This window comes from Eimeria tenella, genomic scaffold (assembly GCF_000499545.2).
Source record: "Eimeria tenella Houghton genomic scaffold, Eth_scaff104, whole genome shotgun sequence".
Taxonomy (NCBI): Eukaryota; Apicomplexa; class Conoidasida; order Eucoccidiorida; family Eimeriidae; genus Eimeria; species Eimeria tenella.
Genome location: NW_013541466.1, coordinates 117 through 13951, shown reverse-complemented (window position 1 = coordinate 13951; position 13835 = coordinate 117). Strand labels below are relative to the sequence as shown.

Below are 13835 nucleotides of genomic sequence, written 5' to 3'. Positions count from 1 at the left end.
CCCCAGTGTGCCGATCAAGAAAGGGCAAGATTTATTGGTAATTAAATTACTTAAATTAATTAAATTAAATTAATTAAAGCAATTAAATGAATTGAATTAATTAATTTAAATTGATTTGACTTAATTTAAATGGATTTAAATCAACTCAAATCAATTAAAATTCATTTGAAGCAGTTTAAAGCAACCTGAACCCGTTTCACTGTCCTGCTGCTGCTGCTGCTGCTGCGCTGCTGCTGCTGCTGCTGCTGCAGCTGCTGCTGCGGCTGTCTGAGCCGCCTGCAATGGAGGAAGGCTCTTTAGCAGCAAAAGGGGCTTTGCGGCTGCTGGGGGCTTCTGGGGTGTACGTACACCCGGCGGCCCAAGTGAAGCTGGACAGCAACGAAGAAGCAGCAGCAGCAGGAGGATTAGTTTGGTCATTTTATTTTCCTGCTGCTGCTTTGGGGGCCCTAGGAGAAGCAGCAACGCTGCAGATCGACATGAAGGCAGCAAACGGGGCCCCCTTCTCTTTCGAGTGGCTCGGCCGCCAGCAGCAGCAGCAGCAGCAGCAGCAGCAGCAGCAGCTGCAGCAGCAGCAGCTGCTGCTGCTGTTTGAAGGGGATGCTGCTCAGGGTCAGAGACCCACACCCTGGAAAGGGGGGCCCCTGCCCCCACCGCTGCCACTCACGCAGCAGCAGCTGCTGCTGCAGCAGCAGCAGCAGCAGCACCTGCAGCAGCAACAGCAGCTGCAGCAAATCGACACCGTGGGATTCGTTAAACCAGAAAGGGATGCTGTAATTGATCCTTATAGGTTAGTATTCTCTTCACACCAAATCCTGCTGCTGCTGCATTTGCTGCTGCTGCTGTTGCACTTGCTGCTGCGTCTGTCTCGAGCGCTGCTACTTTCTCTGCGGCGCAGAGGCATCGACCCAAGCTGAGGTGCATTGTTGCTGCTGCTGCTTCCGTTGCTGCTGCTACTGCTGCTGCTGCTCCTGCTGCTGCTGCTGCTGCTGCTACAGGGCGCAACCGGAGCCAGGTTCTGTGCGGCCTCTGCCACATCCAAGTGTGCAGCAGCAGGAGGAAGAGGAGGAGGAGCAGCAGCAGCAGCAGCTGCAGCCCCACAACCACTTCTCCGAATACCCGCAGCAGCAGCAGCAGCAGCAGCAGCAGGAGCTGCCGCTGCATGCACTGGAGCACGATGTTGCTGTTGAATGTCCTGAAGGAGAAACTTGGAATGAAGAAGAGGAAATGTGCATGCAGCAAAAGTAATTTTTATTTTTAATTTCAACATTTCAGTTTCTTTTATTTATTTAATTTGCTGCTGCTGATTATCTTTTTGTCATTTATCCATTTTGCGTCTTCTGTTTACCTGTTGCATTCCGCGTTCTTGCTCTTGCGCTGCAGCAATCTGCTGCTGCTGCTGCTGTTGCTGCTGCTGCTGCGTTGGCGCAAGGTGGTGCTGCTGCTGCTGCTGCAGCACGTGCTGCGGCTGCATCTTTGTTGCTGCTGCTGCTGCGTCCACGCACAACGCTGCCGCTTGTGCTGCTGCTGCTGCTGCTGCTGCGTCGACGCATAATTCTGCCGCATCCGCTGCTGCTGCTGCTGCTGCTGCTGCTGCAGGAACGAGTCTGCTGCTCTTTGGTGGTTATTTATTTTTTCTTTTTTGGGTGTTGGATCTCTTTGGTTTATTTCTCGACTCATTTTAAGAAGAAGGAGAGGCCCCCGAAAACGCCCTCAGGTCAGCAACAAGGCCCCAAAATAGTCACAGCGCATGCATGCATGCATGCATGCTTGCATGCACGCATGCATGCATGCTTGCATGCACTCAGTTGGGGCTTTTAAAATGCCAGCAGCTCACGTTTCGGTGTTTCTGTTTGCATGCATGGCGGCATTCACGGGACTTTTGGGTTGCGAGCATTTATCGAGTTTAGGGGCTTCATGTTTGCATGCATGCATTTAGTTTCCAGGCATGCATGCATGCATGCATGCATGCATGCATGGATAATAGGATGCATGCACGCATGCGCGCATGCATGCATGCATGCAATTTGGGGCTTTCTTTTGCATGCGTGGGGCTTTTGCTGCGCAGAGAGACACGGAGTTTGGCCGCTTCGATTTGCTGAGGCTGGACGAGCGCCACTCTTCTGATTTTGATGATGACGTTTAGCTGCTGCTGCTGCTGCTGCTGCAGTTGGTGCTGCAGTTAGCGCTGCAGTTGCTGCAGCTGCTGCTGCAGATAGCGCTGCTGCTGCAGTTAGCGCTTCCGCTGCAGCTGCTGCTGCAGCTGCTGCTGTAGTTAGCGCTGCTGCTGCAGCCTCTGCTGCTGCAGCTGCTGCTGCAGTTAGCGCTGCTGCTGCAGCCTCTGCTGCAGCAGCTGCTGCTGCTGCGTTTGTATCTCCTACCGCCCTTTGCTTTTGCTTTTCTTGTCTTTGTCTTTTTAATTCATCGTGGCTTCTCTCTATAGTAATTAAGGGGCCCCCAAAGGGCCTCATAAAGACCCCTTGGGGGCCCCTTGGGAGCCCCTTGGGGGCTCCTTGGGAGCCGCATTAGGCTCCTGCCAGGGGATTCTTGGGGGCCCCTAAGAGGCCCCTTGGGGGCCCCTTAAGAGGCTTCTTGGAGGCCCCCTGAATGATTCTTGGGGGCCCCTTGAGGCATCATTTAAGGGCCCTTTGGAGGCCCCGTGGGGGCCCCTTGGTAGGACCTTGGGGGCCCCTTGGGGTCCCCAAGGTCCTACCAAGGGGCTGGGGGTTGTGGGGGCCCCTAGGGGGCCCTGGGGGGCCCCTTAGGGGCCCCTTGGCGGCCCTTTGGGGGCCCCCCTTGGTGGGTTTTGTCGGCCTTGAGTTCTGGGTTGACGTGTTGCGTTAGAGAAGTTGATTTGGCCAGGAGTTGCTGCTGCTTTATAATGGTCTTTTCTGGGGTTCGAAAAAAGAAAGAAAATTGAATAAAAAGGCGATTAAAAGGCAAAAAGAGAGAAAATAAAAGTAATTAAAAGGCAGTTAAAGGCTTTTCCTTTCTTTTGGGGCCGGGGCGCCCAGGGGCCTTCGGGTGTATAGGCAGCTCCGGTGTCTGTACACCTCAGACTGTTTTATCTCGCAGCAGCAAAGGGGCCCGGAAACTTCTTTATGTGGTTTATTTGCGCACAAAACGCGGGACATATTATTTAATTTAATTATTTATTTATTTATTTATTTTATTTTGATCCCAAATTTAATCCATTTGACTCCTCTCACCTGTTCTGCATGCGCTCTTCGCCGCAGCAGCGAGCCACCAGCCAGTGCAGCATTTTTGCAAATTTGCCAAAACAAAAAAATAAAAATAAATTAATAAATAAGATATTTTTTATTCAGAAGTTTAAGAGACACTAGAGCTCTTCAAATGCAACTTTTCGCAGTTGCATTTTATTTAGTTTTTGTCTCTGTTTTCTTATTTTTTGCCTTCTTGTTTTATTTAATTTTTCTCTTTTGGGGCGTTTTCCCACACTGCATGCGCACAGTTGAATTTCGCATTTGAAGAAAAGGAAAAATAAATGAATTCTAATTCGAAGAAATGCACATTTGCATGCGTTTCTGCGTGAAGTCTTTTTCACTATTTTCATTTTTAAAATTAAGAACTAAAATGCAAATAAAAGAAATGCACATTTGCATGCATTCTTTCTAAAACCATATTTCCAATTTAAGCCTCTTATGCACTTATTATTATGAATGCTTCAAATTCATTTAATAAATCTTCTTTGACAAATTTGATTTAAAACATAAAAAGGTCCCGCCTGCTGCAGCAGCAACTGCGGCCTTCAGGTGTATGTACACCTCAGACTTGGTGCGTCTGAGGTGTTCGTTATTTCGCTCGTTTCTCATTTGGCATTTTAATTATTATTTAGTTTTAACTCAGCATTTAATTGTCCTATTGTTTTTGCTTTTCATTCATTTTATTTTCCTGTCCCAAACCAGAGAGGTAAGAGAGCCTCATTGCTGCCGCGGCAACTGCTGCTGTGTCCAGGCAGCAGCAGCAGCAGCAGCAGCAACGGCAGCAGCAGCAGCAACAGCAGCAGCAACAGCAGCAGCAAGACTGCGCCGTTGCTGCTGCGCTTAAAGTCAGCGCCCCATTTTAGCTAGCACACGAATTAATTGCACTTCCAAGTGTTAGCTTTCCCTCAAAACGAAATATACTGTCAAATAAGAGAGCTTTTAAAAGCAGTTGGGTTTTATTTTGTTTAAATGCAAATAAAAGCACTCCCTGCAGCCAGAGAGCTGCCTATACACCCCAGCGAGCTGCGTATACACCCCAGCGAGCTGCCTGTACACCCCAGCGAGCTGCCTATACACCCCAGCTGTGCATGCGCGCATGCACGCGCCGCCGGGGTGGCGTTATTAGCGGAATCCGCGGCAAAAAGTGGAAACAAAGCCAGCAATAATGCAAATGAAAATAATAATAAAAGTGCAAAGGAAGCAGGTCCCGGCGAAAGAGCAGCGAGGTGCGCGTACACCCGGGCGGCTGTACGTACACCTGAGGTGTCTATGCACAGCTCAGGTGTACGTACACCTCAAAAACCCCTCAAAATCTCGCGTTCAAAATCGACCAAGGAGTTGTTCCCATTTTCTCCAAAGCCGGCGCCTCCACCACCGCCAGCGACTCCACTGCAGCAGCTAGCCACAGCAACAAACACACTCTCAACACCCACCCCCCCGCCACTGGCTAGCTAGCTAGCTAGCTAGCCAGCTAGCTAGCTAGCTAGCTATAAAGGGATACATCGACAGAGAACTAGCTAGCTAGCTAGCTATAAAGGGATAGACAGAGAGCTAGCTAGCTAGCTAGCTAGCTGGCTGGCTAGCTAGCCTGATAGTCGGATAGGCAGATGGATGGATAGGATAAGAGGTAGATGGGCAGATGGCTAGCTAGCTAGCTAGCTCGCTCGCTAGCTATCTCGCTGGTTAGACGGACAGATAAACAAATGGACAGACAGCTAGCTCGAAAGCTAGACAGACGGGTACTAGCCAGCTAGCCAGCTAGCTAGCTAGCTAGCTAGCTAGCTAACTAGGCACAAGACGGCAAGCTCATGAAGCGCCCTATCTATGTAGCGAGCTACCCAGTCGGCCAGCCGGCTGGCTACCTAACCAGCTAGCTAACCAGCTAGCTACCTAGCTAGCTAGCCAGCTAGCTAGCCAGCTAGCTAGCCAGCTAGCTAGCCAGCTAACTAGTCTTTTCTGTTTACCTTCTAGGAAGTTCTGAACCGCCTCCCGCAGTGCCTGCAAGTTGCCCGTGTTATACCATGAGTCCAAAGTGGAGCGAGAGAGCCGAGCCTGCAACAGCAGCAGCAGCAGCAGCAGCAACAGCAGCAGCATGACGAACGGGAGAAACAGCAGCGGGAATAGAAGCAACAGCGCAAAAGGCAGCAGCTGCAGCGCGAATTGGGTCCTTAAAGCTTAAGCAGCAGCAGCAGCAGCAGAAGCATTAAACACAGCCGCGGCAGCAGAATTGGTACTTTGGCAGCATTAGCAGCAGCAGCAGCAGCTGCTGCTGCTGCCGCTGCAGCGCCTCTGGAGGCCTACTGCTGGCGCCTACGGGGTTAGTTCTTTCTACTTCTAAGCAGCAGCAGCAGCAGCAGCAATAGCAGCAGCAGCAGCAGCAGTTGCATTTGAAAGAGCTAAGAGGAATAAACAAAAAGAAAGAAATATTAAATTAAAAGTCTTACCCGCCTAACTGCTTGAAAAGCAAAACAGTGGTGCAGCACAACATCGCGGCCAACTGCGGGGTCCACGTCGAAGCGAATTAGCTGCTGCTGCTGCTGCTGCTGCTGCTGCTGCTGGTGCAGCAGCAGCAGCTGCTGCTGGTGCTGCTGATGGTCCCCCAGCGCAATGCGTTGCCTAACAAAAAAAGATAAAATAAAAGATAAACTACAATTCTGTTGATTAATTAATCTTTTATTTTAAATTTATTTCGAATTAAATATTAAAAAAAAATAAAACTTATTTAAAATTTATTCCGATTAAAACGTTTAAAAACAATAAAATCCAATTTTAGAAATAAAATTCTTCTCAAAGTTTGAATGGATTTGCTTGTTTATTGGAAAAACAAATTATAAAAACTATATTTTTTTTATTTTTAAATATACGTATAATTATCTATTTTTTATTATTTACCCGCCAAATTATCTTTTATAATGCCAAATTAATTAATTTAATTCAAAAATTAATTTTAAATAAATAATTAAACTTACGTCTTCAGCGGCAAAGCCAAAACAAGTGTCTCGGGACCCTTAGACGCCCTCACCTAAAAAAGCCCCAAACGCATGCATACATGCATGCATGCATGCATGCATTGGTGCATGCATGCACGCAGTGGTGCATGCATGCATGCACTGGTGTTTGCATGCAGCCAATATCTGCATGCATGCATGCATGCAGATATTGGATACGAAGTGCACTCCAAACCCTAAACCCTAAACCCTAAACGCAAAATAGCTGCTTCAAACACAAGAACGATGCAAAACCGCAAACCCTGAACCCCAAACCCTAAACCCTAAACCCTAAACCCTAAACCCTGTGGGGCTTTACCGCGACGCGATCGAGAGACTGTTCAATAGTGGCTTTCTCGGAAGCAGCAGGATCTTTAATTTTATTTATTTTAATTCTTCCATTTTCATCAATACTTATCAAGTCTTTCGGATAACGCAGCTCCAGCACGCCTGCAAAAAAGTCCCACAGTCTTAGGGTTTAGGGTTTAGGGTTTAGGGTTTAGGGTTTGGAGGCTAGAATTCAGGGCTCAGGGTTTGAAGTTTAGGGTTTAGGCTTTAGGGGCTACGTGTTCGGCTCCTAGCAAGGAAATAAAGCCCCTGAAGAACCTTTAGGGTTTAGGGTTTAGGGTTTAGGGTTTAGGGTTTAGGGTTTAAGGTCTCACTGTCATCTATTGTGAAAGTTGCCGGAATTTTGACTTTGGCTTTTGCGGCTCTCACTGGGTCTCTTTCTAGAGGCACTGCCCTGCCAGTCTGCAGCAGCAGCAACAGCAGCAACAGCAGCAGCAGCAGCAGCAGCAAAAAGAGATCCGAAATGCGCAACTGGACCTTTCAAGCTCCTCCAAATTCAACATAACTATTTGCTCTGCTGCAGCTGCGTACAGACCCCAGGCTGCTGCTGCTTCAGCAGCAGCAGCAGCAGCAGCAGCAGAAGCAGCTGCAGCAGCAGCAGCAGCTTACGTCGTCGAGGACATCTCTGAGTTTGACTGCGCAGCTAAACCCTCCCCGCGCAAGGGCCTTAAGAATAGTAAGCCCCACATCTGCTGCCAGCAGCACGGGGCCCCCGATGCAGGAGGAGACGACTTCTGCTGCAGCACTTGCTGCTGCTGCTGGTTTGCCTGCTGCTGCTGCGCCTGCTGCTGCTGCTGCTGCTGCTGCAGCAGCAGCAGCAGCAGCAGCAACGCCTGTTCTCCGCCTGTAGTTGCCAATGTGCTGGTCGTACACTCCGTCCTCTGGAATGGCCAACTCAGTGTCTCGGAGCTGCGAGATAAAATACACACTCGAGGGTTTAGGGTTTAGGGTTTACGGTTTAGGATTTAGGATTTAGGGTTTATTTAGTGGCTAAGGTACGGGCTCCGGCATTACTGCGTAGAGTTTAGGGTTTAGGGTTTAGGGTTTAGGTCGTTTGGGGTTATGGCTATAGTTTGCGGCCTGAGGGTAGGGCTTCACGGTGTGGACCCGAGAGTTTAGGGTTTAGGGTTTAGGGTTTAGGGTTTAGGGACTGAACCGCTTATCAAAGCTGCTCATTGCCTGCGCCGTTGCCGAAGGCAGAACGCCAAGTTCTTGGGGCGTGGGACCCAGGGTTTAGGGTTTAGGGTTTAGGGTTTAGGGTTTAGGGTTTAGAGCGTTCGGGGTCACGGGCTACGGTTTGCGTTGGAGAGTAAACAACTGCGCCTCTCCAGCTAGGGTTTGAGCTTCAGTGTGCGGGCCCGAGGCCCTAGGGTCTAGGGTTTAGGGTTTAGGGTTTAGGGTTTAGGGTTTGGGACCTGGTCTTCGACTCTGCGGTAAGCCTTGACGCAAATGTACTTCCCAAGACTCTCTGGAGGAACTTCTAAAGAAACATCTGGAGCTCCAAAGGCCAGGGGTAAAATGCTGAAAACTTCGCTTTCCCCCACAGACAAACTCTCCACCCTGCAAACAAAACCCTAAACCCTAAACCCTAAACCCTAAATGGCATATTTCGAGCTTGCGCTACAACGACAGAGCCACATAAAAGAAGCTCTCTGAGCAAGCAGCAGGCCGCAACTAAATAAATAAATAAATAAGTTAATTAACTAATTAATTAACTATTAATTTATTTATTTGAATGTAATTGATTAATTAATTAATAAACAAACCATTCTATTTTGTAAACACAAAACTCCCTGCTGTAGGGAGAGTCATCTCTGAAGGTAAGAATAGAGCCAACTGCCACTTCCCCTGAAAACAAAAAATAAATAAACACATAAATAAATAAATAAATAAATAAATAATAAATAAATAAATAAGTAGAATAAATGGGTGAATGACTAAATAAATAATAATGGAGTACATCAATAATGCATGCAAATGTACGCAAGTGCATGCAAAGACATGCGTGCAAATGCATGCAAACACATGCATGCAAATTAAGCATGCGCACAAATGCATGCATGCAAAGCCATGCATGCAAATGCATGCACCCGCATGCACGCATGCATGCATGCAAATGAAGAATGCAAGTGCATGCATGCACGCGCTTGCATGCATGCATGCACTTGCGTGCATGCATGCATGCATGCATGCACTTGCATGCATGCATGCATGCATGCAGCGGAGTGGCCAGTGGGCCTCGGACCTTCGATGGCGACGGGGTGGCAAGTTGGATGGAAAATGTCATTAGTCTGTTTCAAAAGAGAAACATCTTTGTGGAAAACTCCTCTGTCTTCTTCTTCTTCTTCTTCGGAACTTAAAGGTTCTTCCAAAGTCTCCGGAAGGTCCAAAACAGAAACCTCCAACTCCTCTTTCTTCTGGTCCAAACAGCCCCAAACACGCAACACGCATGCACTTGCATGCATGCATGCATGCATGCATGCACTTGCATGCATGCATGCAAGTGCATGCACTTGCATGCACATGCATGCATGCATCTAGTTGCATGCAAATGCATGCACACTACTGCATGCACATGTATGCAAACATAGGCAAATAAAGTAATGCAAATGCACGCAAATACATGCACGAAATGCATGCATGCAAATACATGCATGCAAACGCATGCAAGCAAATGCATGCATGCAAAATGCATGCAATTAGAATGCATGCATGCAAATGCATGCATGCAAACGCATGCATTGTCTCGCCGATTACATTCTTAGAATACATTAAATAAATCCATTTGATGAGCTAACTGAGCACTAAAAAAAAGTAAAAACTAGAAAATAAAGAAATACCTTTTTTTCCTCCTTGAGCTGCTTCGCAAGATCAAAAAGTCCTTCGAAAGTTTCTTCTTCTTTTTTCTTTTCTTCTTTTTCTCTTATTGGCTTTATGTGGTCCTTCACGTCCGCCAGGCCCATAAACTGCAACGCACGCCCAAAACATGGCTAGCTAGCTAGCTAGCTAGCTAGCTAGCTGGCTGGATGGCTAGCTGGCGAGCTGGCTAGCGAGCTGGCTAGCTAGCTGGCTAGGCAGCTGGCTAGCTAGCTGGCTAGATGGCGAGGTGGCTAGCTGGCTAGTTTCCTGGCCAGGCAGATGGCTAGTTAGCTGGTTAGCTAGCTAGCTATATAGCTGGCTAGACGTTGGTTAGCTAGCTAGCTAGCTAGCTAGCTAGCCAACAAGCTCCACAGGCTTCACTCTACCGAAGCTGAGACGGACACAAGGGGCCTAGCTAGCTAATGAGCTGGACAGCTAACGGCTCAGCCCTGGAGCTAGCTAGCTAGCTGGCTAGCTAGCTGACTATGTAGCTAGCTATTTGAAACTAGGGAGCCAGATAGCCAGCTAGCTAGCTAGCTAGCTAGCTAGCCAGCTAGCTATTTGAAGCTTACTCGGTCTGGAGCTGACCGCTTCTGCAGCGCAAAGACACACAAATGCACATCAGCAAACAAAATAAATAAAAACTGCTTTTGGCTAGCTAGCTAGCTAATCAACTGGCTAGGCAGCCAGCTAGCCAGTGTGCGGCAGAGCCAAATAAAGAATTGCACATTTACCGAAGAAGTAAATCAGAAATAAAAAAATAAAAGAGAAAAAAAACGAAAAAAAACAAAAGACAAAAAAGAAACAAAAAAGAAAACAGAAACAAAAGGAAATAAAGAGAAGACAAAAAGGGAAACAAGCAGTCAAAAAATGTACAAAAAGAGCAGCAGCGGTAGCAGCAGCAGCAGCAACAGCATCAGCAGCAGCAGCAGCAGCAGCATCAGCAGCAACAGCAACAGCAACAGCATCAGCAGCAGCAGCAAGAGCATCATCAGCAGCATCAGAAGCAGCAACAACAGCAGCAGCAGCAATAGCAGCAGCAGCAGCAGCAGCAGAAGCAATTACCAAAGTTCTTGCTGCTCTTCTTGTCTCCTTTTTGGCGGTTGGGCGCAAACGCGCTTCTGCTGCTGTTAAGCCGGGGGACTGCAGCACGGCGGATTGCTCTTGTCCCATTTTTAAATAAATAAATAAATAAATAAACAAATAAATAAATAAATGAATAAATAAATAATAAATAATAAATAATAAATAATAAATAATAAATAAATAATAAATAAGTAAATAAATAATATAATTTGCTTTTATTCGGGGGGGGGGGTTCGGGTCACGGAGGTGCAGCAGCCGGCAAGCAGCAGCTGCCCTGCTTATTGCTGCTGCTGCTGCTGCTGCTGTTGTTGTTGCTGCTGCTGTTGCTGTTGTGGTTGTTGTTGTTGCTGCTGCTGTTGTTGTTGTTGCTGTTGCTTTGTTGTTGCTGCTGCTGCTGCAGTTGTTGCTGTTGCTACAACTGCTGTTGCTGCTGTTATTGTTGCTGCTGCTGCTGATGAGAAGGGCGTTGCTCCTGTTCCAGTTGCTGCTGCCGCTGTTGCTGCTGCTGTTGCTGCTGCTGCCGCTGTTGCTGCTGCTGTTACTGCTGCCGTCGCTGCTGCTGTTATTGTTGCTGCTGCTGCCGCTAAGGGATCCGCTGTCGCAGCCGCTGCTGCTACTACTACTGCTGCTGCTGCTGCTGCTGCTGCTGCTGCTGCAGCTGGCTGAGGGTCTCGCGGGCCGCTGGAGAGCCCCTGCCTTAAATACTTCGAAAAAGAAATTAAATGAAATTAAATGAATTAATTTGAGTCAATAAATGCTGGAGGTGAAACCAAAGAAAGTCGAGGCCCCCAAACACGACCCGTAGTGAATCGACGCCCAGCAGGAGCAGCAGCTGCAGCAGCAGCAGCAGCAGCAGCAGCAGCAAAAAAAATCCAAAAGAATAAACTCTAAACCCTAGCTAAACAATTGACTGAGTCTTAAATGAATTAACACCTTCAAAGAATATACCAAAGCAAGGACTAACCGCTGAAACACAGCCAAACCCTAAACCCTAAACCCTAAACCCTAAACCCTAAGGGGGGCCTCCGACCTCTAGGGGCCCCCCCACCCTGTGCCTTGCTGCTGCTACGGTGGCATCATTTGTTTTAAATTCTTCAATTATTTTAATTGAATTTTAAAGAATTAAATCAAACAAAGTAATTAATCCCCAAATTCATTTCCTGCTTTAGCCGCTGCTGCTGCTGCTGTTGCTGCTGCTTGGCTGGCAGCAGCAGCTGCGGCTCGGCATCTCGTCTCTGGCGTGTCTGCTTCTCTCTTTTTTTCGAATTAAATCCAAATAATAAATTAAAAATAAATAAAAAATAAACAAATTTTAAATAAATAACAAAAATAAATCCAATAAGAAGCAGAATTCTCCAAAATTCAGCCAAGTGCAGCAGCAGCAGCAGCAAAGTAGGGTCGTACACCTCTCTTTCTTTGCTGCTGCTGTTTCCCTTTCAATCTTTTCAATACTTCAATGAATACAGAATTAGAAGGGGCCCCTGGGGGCCCCCTAGTTGTGCCCATGGGTGGCCCCCCAGCGGTACCTTTTGGGGGGCCCCCCCCCGGGGGCCCCACGGGGGGCCCCCTTGCTGTACCCTCTGGGGGCCCCCCTGGTGGACATTTAGGGGCCGCCCGTTTGCCGCTGCTGCTGTTCGTTGTGACTCCTGCTGCTGCTGCTGAGGCTGCGGACATGGGGGGGCCCCTGCTGCTGCAGCAGGTGGCGCAGCAGCTGCTGCAGCAGCTCGGGACCGTGCACCCGGAAGGCGACAGCAGCAACAGCAGCAGCAGCAGCAACAGCAGCAGCAGCAGCAACCCGCGCTGGCGTTGCTGCATAAAGACCAAGTATTACACTTCACAAATTAGAGCTGTGCTGCAGCAGCAGCAGCAGCAGCAGCAGCAGCGAGGCCATGGCGGAGCTGAGGGCCTGCAGCAAGTTGCTGACAGCAGCAGCAGCAGCAGCAGCAACAGCGCAGCAAATAACATAAGTGAGACTCTGCTCGAGGCTGTTGTATTTATTTGTGCTGCTGACGAATACAAGAGAATCAAAAAAGACAAAGCAGCAGCAGCAGCAGCAGCAGCAGCAGCAGCAAGGGAAACAAATGCGGAGACACACCTACAGCCCCCCGAGTTCATGAGGACAAATCCTTTAGGCAATCAGCAGCAGCAGCAACAGCAACCGCAGCAGCAGCAGCAGCAGCAGCAGCAGCAGCGACAGCAGCAGCTGCAGCAGCAGCAGCAGCAGCAGCAACTGCAGCAAATAGAAGCAGCGGAGGATTGGTGGGTGAGCGGAGTCCCTCTGAAGTTTATCCTTTCCCTTCACTGCAAACCCCACAGCAGCAGCTGCTGCTGCAGCAGCAGCAGCAGCAGACTTTGCTGCTGCGGAGACAGCAGGGAGACAGAAGTCTGGCCCTTTCTGGGGGACGTCTACATGGAGGGCATAGAACTGTGCTTTGCAGCAACAGCAGCAGCAGCAGCAGCAGCAGATGGTGCTGCTGCTGCTGCTGCCGATGCCGACACTGCTGCTGCTGCTGCTGCTGCTGCTGTGTCGCGGCAGCAGCGGCGGCTGCGCAAAGTGGCGGAGGCGCTGCAGTGCCACATGTGGCCGGGCCTGACTCGCTGCAGCGCAGATCAATCAAGCAGCAGCAGCAGCAGCAGCAGCAGCAGCAGCAGCAGCAGGACAAAGGAAGAGGAGCAGCAGCAGCAGCAGGAGCAGACGGCTGCCTCGCGCCCCAGGTCCGCTCAGCCGGACGCAGCCCCGTCCACAGCAGCAGCAGCAGCCGAAGCAGCAGCAGCAGCAGAGGAAGCAGCAGCAGCAGAGGAAGCAGCAGCAGCAGAGATCGAGGCCTTCGAAGCTCTTGCTGCAGCAATGCTGCAGCTGAAGCAGCAAGGGCCTTCTGTCTCCTCCCCAAAGAGACGCGATAAGGCCCTGCTGCTGGCTAGCCAGCTAGCTGCTCTCACCAGGTGCGACGATGACTAGCAGCAGCAGCAGCAGCAGCAGCAGCAGCGGCAGCAGGAGAAGCGGCAGCAACAGCACCAACAGCAGCAGTAGGAGGGAAGGGGGAGGAGGAGGGGAAGCAGGAGCAGCAGCAGGCGCAGAGGAAACGGGAAAGGAAGCAGCAGCAGCGGCAGCAGCAGCAGCAGCAGCAATAGCAGCAGCAGCAGCAGCAACAGTGTTGATTATCAGCAGCTTCTGCTGCAGGCACCGTGATGCAGCTCTAGAAGCCTTTTTGCTTCTTTGTATCCTTCGATGTTCTGGGGAAAATAATTTACGCTTTGTTGCTGCAGCAGCAGCTGCAGCAGCAGCCTGAACCTTGGCTGAGGCCTATTTGTTTTTGGGCTTTTCTCACTATTA

At 49.3% G+C, this 13835-nt stretch overlaps 3 protein-coding genes across 3 annotated transcripts; 2 read left to right on the top strand and 1 right to left on the bottom strand.

Annotated features, from left to right (window-relative positions):
- Positions 1 to 281: 281 nt before the first annotated feature.
- On the top strand, positions 282 to 1245 carry ETH_00032925 (uncharacterized protein; the record flags this gene model as incomplete). Its single annotated transcript, XM_013372698.1, has 2 exons — positions 282 to 787; positions 996 to 1245. The coding sequence occupies 2 exons, from the start codon at positions 282 to 284 to the stop codon at positions 1243 to 1245; spliced, it is 756 nt and encodes a 251-aa protein (XP_013228152.1).
- Positions 1246 to 4527: 3282 nt separating this feature from the next.
- Positions 4528 to 10588, bottom strand: ETH_00032920 (uncharacterized protein; the record flags this gene model as incomplete). Its single annotated transcript, XM_013372697.1, has 13 exons — positions 4528 to 4610; positions 5186 to 5273; positions 5666 to 5837; positions 6191 to 6243; positions 6528 to 6658; positions 6871 to 6958; positions 7166 to 7465; positions 7972 to 8116; positions 8323 to 8404; positions 8802 to 8973; positions 9397 to 9522; positions 9988 to 10008; positions 10481 to 10588. The coding sequence occupies 13 exons, from the start codon at positions 10586 to 10588 to the stop codon at positions 4528 to 4530; spliced, it is 1569 nt and encodes a 522-aa protein (XP_013228151.1).
- Positions 10589 to 12005: 1417 nt separating this feature from the next.
- ETH_00032915 (uncharacterized protein) lies at positions 12006 to 13460 on the top strand (the record flags this gene model as incomplete). Its single annotated transcript, XM_013372696.1, has 1 exon — positions 12006 to 13460. The coding sequence occupies one exon, from the start codon at positions 12006 to 12008 to the stop codon at positions 13458 to 13460; it is 1455 nt and encodes a 484-aa protein (XP_013228150.1).
- Between the last annotated feature and the right edge of the window lie 375 nt (positions 13461 to 13835).